At 45.5% G+C, this 13,669-nt stretch overlaps 1 protein-coding gene across 1 annotated transcript in view; it reads right to left on the bottom strand.

The window, feature by feature from the left end:
* The window catches only part of KCNT2 (potassium sodium-activated channel subfamily T member 2), a 299,141-nt gene that overhangs the window by 22,084 nt on the left and 263,388 nt on the right, over positions 1-13,669 (bottom strand). The window contains exon 24 of the mRNA XM_056844277.1: positions 9,726-9,827. Within this exon, the coding sequence (XP_056700255.1) occupies positions 9,726-9,827 (102 nt within the window). The remainder of the gene's footprint in view (positions 1-9,725; positions 9,828-13,669) is intronic.

Raw genomic sequence — 13,669 nt, forward strand, 5'->3', positions numbered from 1 at the left:
CCCCTTTTCTCCTTGAATCTTGTGTCACTTTATACACAGCAACACAGACATTATCTTATTCAGGTTTTAGCCAACAACAGAATTGGGTTGGATATTCCCTTCTGTGAACGCAGAACACACTTCAGAGGCTAAGTATTGCATACTACTGTCTGCCTAGTATACTTCTCTGTCTAATACACTTATCCACCTTTCCTTCAAGGATCTCAGGATAGTGTACAGGGTTCTCTCTCTTCCTTATTTTGGGTAGGATCAGATCTAAATTCTGTACCTGGAAACACAACTTTCCTGCCTCCCCCTCCTAAAGAAGTTTTTGAAATGTTGCTCCTAGGGGATAGAGGACCCCCAGAAGCAAATGAAGAAGCAGTCGGAGTGCTGCCAGAGGAGGGAGGACTCCTCCCTCTTGAACATGTGAATCTTTGTGACAGATTCCATACTATCAGTATAACCCTGTGAGGGAGGTTAGGTTGAAAAGCCGCTCTGAGCCCGACCTTCGGGTTGGGGAGAATGGGGTAGAAATGCAATAAATAAATAAACAAAGAGTATGACTTGGTCCAGGGTCACCAAAGGACCTTCATAGCAGAGTGAGAATTTTTAATTTTTAAAATATTGTCGAAGGCTTTCACGGTCAGAGTTCATTGGTTCTTGTAGGTTATCCGGGCTGTGTAACCGTGGTCTTGGAATTTTCTTTCCTGACGTTTCGCCAGCAACTGTGGCAGGCATCTTCAGAGTAGTAACACTGAAGGACAGTGTCTCTCAGTGTCAAGGGTGTAGGAAGAGTAATATATAGTCAGAAAGGGGTTGGGTTTGAGCTGAGTATTGTCCTGCAAAAGTATTGTCCTGTAAGTATCAAGATAATGTGCTAATGAGGGTATGGTATGTTAATATGGAACCATTGTATCCTGAAGTGATCTGTTAATGTGTGTAATCCAAAGCTAATCTGTATGGCTATTGTTGAATGTTGTCTTTGTCTGGAGGTTTTTCAGGGCAGGAAGCCAAGCCTTATTCATTCTTAAACTCTCCTCTTTTCTGTTAAAGTTGTGCTGATGTTTATGAATTTCAATGGCTTCTCTGTGCAATCTGACAAAATAGTTGGTAGAATTGTCCAGTCTTTCAGTGTCTTGGAATAAGACCCTGTGTCCTGTTTGTGTCAGTCCATGTTCAGCCACTGCTGATTTCTCAGGTTGGCCAAGTCTGCAGTATCTTTCATGTTCTTTTATCCTTGTTTGTATGCTGCGTTTTGTGGTCCCGATGTAAACTTCTCCACAGCTGCAAGGTATACGATATACTCCTGCAGAGGTGAGGGGGTCTCTTTTGTCTTTTGCTGATCGTAGCATTTGTTGTATTTTCTTGGTGGGTTTAAACACTGTTTGTAGGTTATGTTTTTTCAAAAGTTTCTCCATCCTATCAGTGATTCCTTTAATAAATGGCAAGGAGAGTTTAAGAATGAATAAGGCTTGGCTTCCTGCCCTGAAAAACCTCCAGACAAAGACAACATTCAACAATAGCCATACAGATTAGCTTTGGATTACACACATTAACAGATCACTTCAGGATACAATGGTTCCATATTAACATACCATACCCTCATTAGCACATTATCTTGATACTTACAGGACAATACTTTTGCAGGACAATACTCAGCTCAAACCCAACCCCTTTCTGACTATATATTACTCTTCCTACACCCTTGACACTGAGAGACACTGTCCTTCAGTGTTACTACTCTGAAGATGCCTGCCACAGTTGCTGGCGAAACGTCAGGAAAGAAAATTCCAAGACCACGGTTACACAGCCCGGATAACCTACAAGAACCAATTTTAATTTTTAATTCATTTATACCCTGCCTTTCTCCACAGTAGGGATCCAAAGAGGCTTCACATTGTTCTCCTCAATTTTATCCTCATAACAATCCTGTGAGTAGGGTTGCCAACCTCCAGGTAATAGCTGGAGATCTCCTGCTATTACAACTGATCTCCAACCGATAAAGATCAGTTCACCTGGAGAAAATGGCCACTTTGACAATTGAACTCTATGGCATTGAAGTCCCTCCCTTCCTCAAACCCTACCCTTTCCAGGGTCCGCCCCAAAAGAGGGACCTGGCAACCCTACCTGTGAGGTAGGTTAGGCTGAGAGAGTGTGACTGGCCCAAGGTCAACCATCAAGCTTCTATGGATCAAGTGGGGATTCAAACCTGGGTCTCCCAGATCCTAGTCCAGTGATGGCGAACCTTTTAGAAACCGAGTGCCCAAACTGCAACCCAAAACCCACTTATTTAACGCCGAGTGCCAATGCGGCAATTTAACCTGAATACTGAGGTTTTAGTTTAGAAAAAAACTACTCATACATTCACATCTTTTGCCTTAAAAGAAAAACATAATAACAGAGCTTTCTAACCAGTGTAGGCAGGAAAGATCAAGTTCTTCAAATTTGGCTTTATCTGGAGAAGTAAGAAAACACAGGGTTGTCTCCATCTTACGGAACTGTAAAAATCTGTTGCTAAAATTCACCTGTGCAGCTGCTACAATGTTAGAAAATTCCTTGTAGATTTCCTGATGGCTTGTAGGATTGTCTACAAATGTTGTAGAATTTTCTAAATGCATTTTTAGTTTTGGAAAATATTTCAGCTGCCCACTTTCAAGGTCTCTTTCAAAAACCTGCAGTTTTCTCTCAAATGTTTTGATATTACAAAACATCCTTTCTGCTGTTTTCCCTACGCCTTGCAGTTGTTTGTTCAGTACATTGAAGTGTTGTGTAAAATCTGTAAAAAACATGAGGTTGGTAAGCCAGGCCATATCAGTGAGCTGTGGATATTCCTGCCCTTTTTCATTCATAAACAGCCTAATTTCATCCAAGCAGGCTACAAATCTGAGTTGGACTTCAGCAGCTGCAGCGCCAACTTAAAGACCCCCTCTTTAGGGTGACTGTACAGCAGCAGCAGCAGCAAGAGAGGGGGTGGGGGAAGCTTCCCCTTAGCCCCCCTGACTCTCCGCCCCCCCCCCACCGACTGTACCATGGAGAATCCCGCGCCTCTCCCTGGCGGCAAGCAAGGCGCGCTTGGCGGCTTTGGAGCCGGGTGAGCGGCACCGAGAAGAGGAAGGGGGTGGGTGCCCACCGCCCCTGCCAAGCGCGGGCAGCCAGCGCAGGGGCTGCAGCATCGGGCGCGCAGCCTGGAGGCACTGACAGGACGGAGGAGAGGAGAAGAGGAGGGGGGTGAAGAGGAACAGGAGGCAAGGAAACGAAGAGTTGAAGACAGAGGGGGCGATCCTGAAGGCGGGCGATGGAGAGAGGAGCGGCGCGCCAGTGAACTGGGGCATTGGAAGGTGGGAGGGACGGCCAGCCTGTTCACAGAGGGCCTGCCCCCTCCGCCCCCACCGGCGCGGACTTCAAGGAGCGAGCGGGCAGCAGACGCACAGCAGTAATGGCTCGGGAAAGAGACGGAGGCGGAGCGCACAGGGGTGTGCAGCTGGAGCCTCGGAGAGGGGGGGAATTCGCACCCAGAGAAGGAGCAGAAGCGCCAGTGGAGGCAGGGGCATTGGCCCCCATAGGAGCAGTGGGTGGGAGGTCTTCTCCCCCCCCTCTCCCTAGTGATTGTCCCGCAGGAGCCGGCAGGGACAGGGACAAAAGGGGGAAAGGGGTGATTTGGGGCTTGCGGTTGCAGGCAGGAGAAGCAGAGCGGGCGGCGCGGCCGGAACAGGCGCACGCAAAACAGCCGGCGCCGGCTCTGCCTGCCCCACAAGCCCCGCCCAGAGTGGGGAGTTTGAAAGGGAGGCTGGACAAAGGAGAGGGTGCGGCGCGGCGAGAGCAGAGCTGGGCGAAAGGTGACAATGTGCATCTGCCGGCTCTGCCTGCCCCACAAGCAGCGTCTATGGCTCCGCCTACAGCAGGAGCGCAGACAGAGGGGGGAGGCCATGCTGAGCAACGCGTGCCGGCAGAGAGGGCTACGCGTGCCGGAGTTGGCACGCGTGCCATAGGTTCGCCAACACGGTCCTAGTCCAACACTCATAACCACTACACCACACTACACTTTGAATGTGGGTCTCTCCAGTCATAGTCCAACTCTCTTAACATACCACTACATGATACTGTACTCTCCTCTTACAATACCTCTGATATGCCTGTGAGAGGACAGGGCCACTGAGATGGAGAGGCTGGGGTGAGATACAAAATTCACTAGACCCAGTTGCCAGAAGTGGGGGCGAAAGGAGATAGGACATTTCCTTATTTCATTTTGCTCTCATGTGACATGATGCCCTTTAATCTTGGGCCTACACAACAGCTAGAAAACTCACCAGGAATCCACAACTGCTCATTTTAAACCTCTGCCTAAAAACTGCTATTGTATTGCAAGGAAGCAATTGCTATGATTTCAAGTCAAGCAAATGGTTAAAACCAGCAATTATAGATTCCTATATATAGATTCCTCTCTTTCTCTTTTCTAATAAGGATTGGCCAGCTTCCTCCCCTGTGTGTGTTCTGTGTCTTCTTATACATGGGGTAGGGGAGGGGGAGCAGAGGGAATCTTTTTATCAAGGACCCATAGTGATTCTTTGAAGTTATGGGAATAAATGCTATGTATTGGTTAGTGAGAGTCTCAGCACAGACTGAGAACTGAACAACAGTGTTATAGTTTGTGGAAGGCAGAGCTGAAACCCTAGCAAGTGTTTCCTTGATGTAAATGAACACCTGTTATAGCCTCAAATTAAGTGATAGTTTAAAATGAGAAACTATTAGTCAGTACTGAATGGCAACGGAAGGCATTTGTGTGTTTACTAGTAAGTACCTTTGGTGGGAAAGGAGGGTGTGGCAAAGAAAGCAAGTGGGGTGCGATGCTCAGGCAGTGACTAATGAAGCACTAATGAAGACAGTGTGTAGATCTAGACAATAGCTGACAAATTCTGGTTTCACCACTCACACCCAACAGGACAGCTGGAACAGGTAGAGGATTATAAATAGGTAGAGGATTATAAATAGACAGGTGTATGATTCATGTATGATTATCTTACTATAGCCCTGGATTACTGACTTCAGGAGAAGGGGATTATTATGGATTTCCTAAAGAAACCAGGGAATCATAGTTTCTGAATATTCTTGAAGGGTTTGGATAATAAACAGATGGGAAGTTTCAGAAAACATGACAAATATACAAAAATGTCCTCCTTCTGGGGAATAAAGTGCCTTGTGAGAGAAAATAATGACCTTAATCATGAATAAGAATTATATTTTGTGAGGGGAATGCTGGGTTAAAAAAGCAGTAGATAATTTACAAGAGTTCATGATGTTCTGGTAAATGAATCCTTTTAAAACCAAGGATGAGAAGTGTAAGATTATTAGAGGGGAGAAAAGATCAATTGTGAGATGATATATTGATGAGGAAAACAAGGCCTTTGCCTCCATAATGGAGAAAATAAAGATCTCTCTGTCTCCATCATTAATAGAGTTAAAGTCACATAAAATTCTGTCTTATTAGCAATGTACCTTGCAACAGGATGTTCTGCCTTCCTTAGTAAATGTACTGCTATCCTGTCTCTGAGAAATATACCTTGTAACTGGAAGCACTTAACCACAAGGCAACCACTAGACCAAATCAAACCAGTCTAGCTGTGCTTCTATACTACAAAAGGATATCTAGCAGGACTGCTTTGTGAATGCTCTGAAAACCCCATGAGAATAGGGTTGCCAGGACCTTCTTTGTAACCGGCGGGAGGTTTTTGGGGCAGAGCCTGAGGAGGGCGGGGTTTGGGGAGGGAGAGACATCAATGCCATAGAGTCCAATTGCCAAAGCAGCCATTTTCTCCAGGGGAACTGATCTCTATTGGCTGGAGATCAGTTGTAATAGCAGGAGATCACCAGCCACCACCTGGAGGTTGGCCACCCTACCTGAGAGGTGTCTATATAAGTTTGTATCTATAGTCATCAGATGTGGCTCTACCCTAGAATTGCCCTGTGGCCACAGTATCTGAGTGGTAAGAAAGCTTCCGCCTGCCTGGCTCCTGAATGTTCACATCAATACCCCAGTGGCAGTATCAACTGATAAAATGTCAGCAGAAGAAGCTAGCACATTACATGAAAAAGACTATTATACTGCCCTGCAATCTTATCCATGGGCAGAACTGAGCTCTGTAACTGAGGCCACATTAGGGTTGCCGGTTCTGGGTTGGGAAATACCAGGAGAATTTGGGGGTGGAGCCTGAGGAGGGTGGGGTTTGGAGATGGGAGGGAATTCAATGCCATAGAGTCCAATTGCCAAAGTAGCCATTTTCTTCAGGGGAACTGACCTCTGTCACCTGGAGATCAGTTGTAATAGTGGGAGATCTCCAGCCATCACTTGGAGGTTGGCAACCCTAGGTCACATCCATCACCCAATCACTCTGAATTCAGAAGATACCATTGAAAAAGAAGACAGACTACCATTGTTCAAACTACCCCCATGAAGCACCAAGGCACTTGAGTCTTCTTGAAGGGATGGGGGTGGTATGGCAAAGGATAACTGATACCAATTCACCCAGGACATATTTCTAACATCTAGGCAAATATTTAAGAGAGTTAATTTATTGACAAATATCAGTTAAATTAGTACAGCAAGGTACTTTCTGATCACATGAAGAGGGATTCCTAGACATAGCCTGGCAAATGGCAGAAAACTAGTATAGATTATATTTGATGAAGGGAATCATGTCCTTGAAACTGTAAGTCTGTGGTGACTGTTAGAGGAACCTCTTGGAGATTTTTTTTTCCAGAGAAGTTTTTCCAGTGACAAAAAAAGTGTTTATTTAAAATAGTAAAATCCTGTATTCATCTGCATTGCTATTTATGCATCTGCCATCAACCACAAATTATCATAAAAATCAGCAATCAAAACTACAGTAAAATGCATATGAACAGCAAAATAATAATAATAATAATAATAATAATAATAATAATAATAATAGAGGAGCAATAAAAACAAATATGAGCAATTCTAGCAGATTTCAAATGGTTAAAAGATGCAGGAAGTATAAGGTTTCCTATAAGCCAAATTAAGGCCTGCCACAAAAAAAAAACCATTTCTAATGGGCCAGGCTAGCCTGATCTGATCAGACCTCAGAAGCTAAGCAGGGTCAGCCCTGGTTAGTATCTGCTCCACTGCAGAGCATTAATTCAGTAAAGGTTCTCACCAGCTAACTTTGTCCATATCCATTATACACTGTGCAGCACTCACATCTTAATCTTTCAACCAGCCACCTTTAACTCAAACTGTTTCAATAAATCCTGTACTGTTGTAAATGATGAAATTTCTTTGAGCCAATTGCTATTTAATCCTAAATCAATCCTTTGTAAATCGAGTTTATTACTATTTTCTAGCTCCTTATAATCAAAAGTATTTGAGTATTCACTATCATCACTCTTCAATTATTTCATTCATATACTGTGTCCCGTCTAATACTGTACATGCATACATAAATGCCTATTTGAAACTGTGCTGTTGCTTTAGGGCTGCCAACCTTCAGGTACTAGCTAGAGATCTCCTGCTATTACAACTGATCTCCAGCCGATAGAGATCAGTTCACCTGGAGAAAATGGCTGCTTTGGCAATTGGACTCTATGGCACTGAAGTCCCTCCCCTCCCCAAACCATGTCCTCTTCAGGCTCTGCCCCAAAAACCTCCCACCAGTGGCAAAGAGGGACCTGGCAACCCTAGTGATACAGAGAACCACTACCAGTATCAAAAGTTATAAAGCATTTATTTAAAAAAAATCCACTACCATATTCCCAGCACAGCACCAGACTGAGCAAGGGATTCAAAATTAAAGGGTAAAACACAATTCATCTATCCCTCCTTCCATATATGCCCTAGCAGATGTTAAATAAAAGGCAGTCTCTTTATCTTAGAAAGTTATGGATGTTCTACAAGTTTCCATTATGTGAAAGCCCCTTTCAGGTGTGCCGGCCAACACATGGCAATGGCTGCCTCCTCCAGACCTCAGTTAAGAGTCTGCCTCAATGGAATCAGCACAAAAGAGCTTCCTCCTCTCTGCCACGAGTTTTGCCAGATCTCTTTCGCCTACCATTGACCAGGACAGGTAAAAGAAGCTTTCCCTGAAGTTTCCAGGAAATTTATCCTGAAGTCCTTCTAAGCACTTAATTTTTCCAAATCTCTGTTCCCTGCTAGATATCACCTGTCTAGCTGGCGTGGGGGGAAGAGGTGTAAGCATGACCCTCTCATGGTCTCTTGCTACACCTATCAGCATTTCAAAAAGGGTGGCTGAGGTGAGGCTGGGAAGCAATTGTATTGCTTTTCTTTCTGCCAAGAGAAAGAAATACTTTTAAAAACTCAAGATAAAGGTTTCGCTCAGTTAAAACCTCTAAATAAAAAATGCATTTCTTCACAGAGTGCTATACTGAAACCTGATAGAAGAGTGAGTCAGAAATATTCAAGATAAATTAAATAAAGGCATATCACGCCTATTCTGAAAGATTTGAATTGGCATCCTATGGTTTTCCATACTCAATTTAAGTTGCTGATTTTGACCTATAAAGCCTTTCACAACCTGTGCCCTACATAGTCCAAACGGTGTCTTTTTCAATATCTAACCATATGCAATTTAAGTTAATCCCAACAACTTCTTTTGGTAACCCCTTTGGTTAGAGAGGAGGGTTTGGCATCAGTCTTTTCCAGAGCGTTTTCTGTGATCACTTCAATGCACTAATGTGAACACTCATTAGTAGTTTAGGCCAGTGTGGTGTGATGGTTAAGAACAGTGGTTTGGAGTAGTGGACTCTGATCTGGAGAACCGGGTTTGATTCCCCACTCTTCCACATGGATGGCGGAGGCTAATCTGGTGAACTGGATTTGTTTCCCTGCTCCTACACATAAAGCCAGCTGGGTGACCTTAGGCTAGTCACACACTCTCAGCCCCACCTACCTCACAGGGTGTCTGTTGTGGGGAAGGGCAGGGAAGGTGATTGTAAGCCGATTTGACTCTTCTTTAAATGGTGGAGAAAGTCGGAATATAAAAACCAACTATTCTTCTTCTTCTTTGGAAGGGTCATAAAGCTACTGTATTTAGGAGAGCTTTTGAAAACTCCAAAATAGCTGGAGGGAGAGAAGGCGGCATGTTATAGCCTGACCTCTTCAGATCTCAGAAATTAATCTTGGAAGGTACTTGGAAGAGAGACCAGCAAGGAAGATGCTGCAGAGTAAGGCAAATCACCTCTGTTTCTCACTGGTCTTGAAAGCCCCTTACTGAGGTGGCCATAAGTCGATTGCGACTTGACGGCACTTACTTAAGTAAATGGCAGGAGCTGATATGACATTAATTGATTATTGTTTCACTGACGGGTTTTAAAGTACATTTGTACATTGTGTCTTTTCAAGAAAGGCAGTTTATAAATACCAAATAAATTAGATGGTTGATATCTAGCTGTTTCCAACCTTGCATTCACACCATCCATCTGTGTGAGCTCTTTATCCATGTTTGCATCATTGTAACAATTATTACCATATGAGACTTCTTTGCATCCTCAGGGTCATCATGGCGGTTGGAGAGGGTGAATTATTCTGGCATTGTGTCTCAGGTCACGACAGTAGGGCTTATGTGGAAGGTTATCATGTCCCCCTCCTGACTGCTGTTTGGCCGCCGTTCGTAGCAATTTATGAGCACCCAGGCTTGAAATGTATGTAAGGGGAACAGCTAGGCAGTTAGAATGCAAATATTTGTTCCAATAAACTTGGCCCATCACAGTACCTGATACAGCAGGGTGTCCAGCATGCTGATACTGAAAACTCTGCCAGCAGCAAAGGGCAGTCGAAACATGAATGCCAGATTGGATCCTTTCTCTCGTTCTTTCTATTTAACGGCGGGGCGGGGGGGGGGAGAGAGAGAGAGAAAGAATTAAGTAAATGGAAACATTCATCAGAAACATCCTAGAAAGGTAAATTCCTTTTTATGGCGCTGCTGATCCATTTGCATTAATTTTCTACTCCAGTAAAATTTTCAGATTACTTGCCACTTTTGTGCCCCAATAATCAAGTAATTTCAAGTCCCAAACCACCACCCATCTTGTAGCAGGACCAACAAATGTCTTCCCTCACATAAGGCAATGGTTTTTCGACCTTCCTACAATCAACCATTTTCTGTCTACTGAACACCCTTATCCTTTGTACATTTGCAGAGGATTCTGGGATGTCTTCTAAGAGCATGCCCTCGGTTCATGGGGGCGGCCAACCAGGCCTGCAGGGGCTCATCATATAGTGCCCATATGCCCCCAAACAAACTCAACACATGCCTGCTAATACACATTGCACAAAAACAATGATAGTGGTGAGCAAGCTATCTTTTAATAAAGCTTTTCTGTCATTGCAAATCCTTCTAATTCAGGAAGGAATCTTTGAAGAGTTTTTTCAAGGACAGACCAAAAAGTATTTCCTATCACTGAAAAAACTGAGTTTCACTTACCTGTAATTGTTGTTCATCTGGTGGATCTTCTATGAAGGCACACATTGGGACTGCGCAGGCACAGGCCAGCCACAGATAAGATTTGTCAGCTTCTAGCAAAATCTAAGAGAGTGCTCCCCTCCCCTTGGGGCATGCAATCTTCCCGCTCCTTGGTCACATGACCCAAGGGGGAGGGGGCATTCTTCCCTCCAGTTCTCCAACCTGCCGCCACGGAACCAACCACTGGTCTAGCAGAGAGGTCCCACAGCAGGGAAGGAGGGAGGGATGTGTGCCTGAATAGAAGATCCACCAGATGAACAACAGTTACAGGTAAGTGAAACTCTGTTTTTCATCTGCGTGGCTTCTATGCAGTCCCACATTGGAAGAGTAGCAAGCTCGCTTACCAGGACGGTGGGTGTGGGACAGTCACCGAAATAAAGACTGCAGTACGGCACATCCCACGGCTGCATCTCTCGCAGAGTCCACATCCACAGCGTAGTGTCTCATAAACGTGGAGGGCGTGGACCAGGTGGCAGCCTTACAAATGTCCCGGAGATATATCCTTGAAGAAAAGGCGATAGAAGCCACATACGCTCTGGTAGAGTGTGATTTAATCATAGGAGGGCATTCTTGGTGAGCAAGATCGTAGGCCAATTTGATGGTAGACGGGATCCACCTCGAGAGAGTCTGAGGAGAAGCACGACGACCTTTACGGTGTCCCCCGAAGCAAACAAAAAGGTTATCGTCCTTACGAAATTTCTGAGACCTGTTAATGTAAAAAAGGAGGGCTCTTCGGACATCGAGGGAGTGTAATGCCCTATCAGCATCTGAGGGAGGGTGAGGGAAAAAAACCGGGAGGACAATGTCCTGGGTAAGGTGGAAGGCTGATACTACCTTGGGTAAAAAAGAGATCTTTGGCTTCAGTACCATCCTATCCGAGTGGAACGTAGTATAAGGAGGGGAGTGTGAGAGTGCTGATAAGTCACTCACCCTCCTCGCTGAGGTAATTGCGACCAAAAAGGTCGCCTTGAACGATAGCAGAGCCATTTGACAGGTGGCCAATGGCTCAAAGGGAGGTCTCATGAGTTGAGAAAGTACTAAGGAGAGACTCCACTGAGGAATGGGCGGAGTGACGGGAGGATGCAAATTAGTGAGACCTCTTAAAAACTTTTTGGAAAGGGGATGAGAAAAGACTGAAAAGGAGTCGATATCTGGGTGAAAAGCCGAAATTGCGGCTAAATAAACTTTAATAGATGAATTAGATAAACCATCATCTTTGAGGGCTAGCAGATAATCAAACACAACAGACAGTGGGCAAGTAATTGGCTAAACATCTTTGACTTTAGCCCAATCAGAAAAATGTCTCCATTTTGCGTCATAAGATCGTCTTGTGGAGGACTTTAAAGAGTGCAATAAGACCTTAGCTACCCTGTCAGACCACTGCCCTGGGGCCACACCCTCAGGCAGCGAGTTGTAGATCTGGGGGAAAGTGGGAGGGATCCTCCGGGAGAAGGATGTAGTTCCCTTGCGCAAGTGACATGAGCACTGCGAACCACAACCTCCTGGTCCAAAAGGGAGTAACAATGATGGCATCTGTCTTGTCGTGGTTCAACTTGGCTAGGACCTTGTGAAGTAGAGGGAATGGGGAAAAGAGATAAAAGAGAGCCCCATTCCAAATCGTCTGAAAGGCATCCCCCAATGAGCCCGGGCTGGCTCCTGCCCTCGAATAAAACCTGTGAAACACGGAGTTGAGGTGTGTCGCAAAAAGGTCCACTTGCGGGTAACCCCACTGTTGGAATATTTGGTGGAGACAGTCGTCGCTTAAGGTGAGGTCATGCGTTTGATTGGGAAGGCAACTCAGAGTGTCCGCTAACATGTTGCTCTTGCCTGCGATGTGAATTGCTACGAGAGTAGCATGATGAGCTATGGCCCATTCCCAAATGTCGCTGGCCTCTTTGGAGAGTGAAACGGACCCTGTGCCGCCTTGCTTGTTTATATAATACTAGGCGGTGGAGCAGTCCGTAGCGATCTGAATGTGATGTCCGTCCAGGTGCCCTGCAAATGAAGACAGAGCGAGACGGATGGCATGAAGCTCTAATAAATTTATGTGCAACCGGGATTCTAAATGTGACCATGTACCCCGTGACATAAGGTTACCACAATGAGCACCCCATCCAGAAAGGGAAGCATCTGTGAACAGGTACCTCTCAGGGGAAGGACAATGAAAGGGGATGCCTGAGAGGATGTTGATGTCATACGCCCACCACTGCAGGGAAGCAATGACATATCTGGGGATGGACAGGCGTTTGTACTGGGAGTTGACATTGAGCCTGAATGCCCGGAGGAACCAATTTTGGAGCGGGCGCATACGAAGTCGTGCAAACTCCACCACAGCCATGGTGGAGGCCATGAGGCCTAACAACTGCTGAATGTGGTAGGCTATCTGAAAGCGTTTCTTAGTGAACTTGGCCACCAACGTTTGGATAGCGCAACCTCTTTGAACAGGGAGGAAGGCCCTGGCTTGTTCGGCATCCAGGTGCACTCCAATGAAGGTCTGTACCTGTGCAGCGACAAGTTTGGACTTGGAAAAATTAACTAAAAGACCCAGATTATGAAGGACTGCAAGGACTAAATCCACTTGCGTGGCCAACTGTGATTGAGAAGGACCCACGATTAACCAATCATCAACGTAAAGAAATATTACACAACCCTTTAGGGCAAGGTGAGCTACCACGACCGCAAGGCACTTTGTGAAGGTCCTGGGGGCCGTAGATAGCCCGAAGGGTAACACATTGTACTGGTAACATTTTCCATTACACTCAAACCTCAGGTATTGGCGACACTCTGTGTGAATCGCGATGTGGAAGTAAGCATCGTGGCAATCTAGCACCGCGAACCACATGTGTCTGTCCTGGAGGGAAAGCACTTCTGGGAGCGAGAGCATTTAAAATTTTCTGGTCTTAATAAAGGCATTGGACGAAGCCGGAGTTTGAGAGTGGCATCGAGAAGTCGATTGACGCCGAGGCCGTTGTCCGGGTTTGAGATGGGACGAACCTTTTGGAGGCTCCACTTGGTTCTTTTCGACAGACTGCTGGGAGTCTTGTTGAGCGCTCACAAGAGGGGGTGGTTGATCGGCACTGACCTGGAGCTCTGTAGGTACTGCCTGAGGCCCTTCATCATCAGGCCATGGGGACTTTGTAAGCACCGGAGGCACATCTTTATAGAGGTGAAGGAGGTGCTGTTTGAACTCAGCC

The sequence above is a fragment of the Euleptes europaea genome, chromosome 2 (assembly GCF_029931775.1).
Source record: "Euleptes europaea isolate rEulEur1 chromosome 2, rEulEur1.hap1, whole genome shotgun sequence".
In the NCBI taxonomy this organism is placed as follows: Eukaryota; Metazoa; Chordata; class Lepidosauria; order Squamata; family Sphaerodactylidae; genus Euleptes; species Euleptes europaea.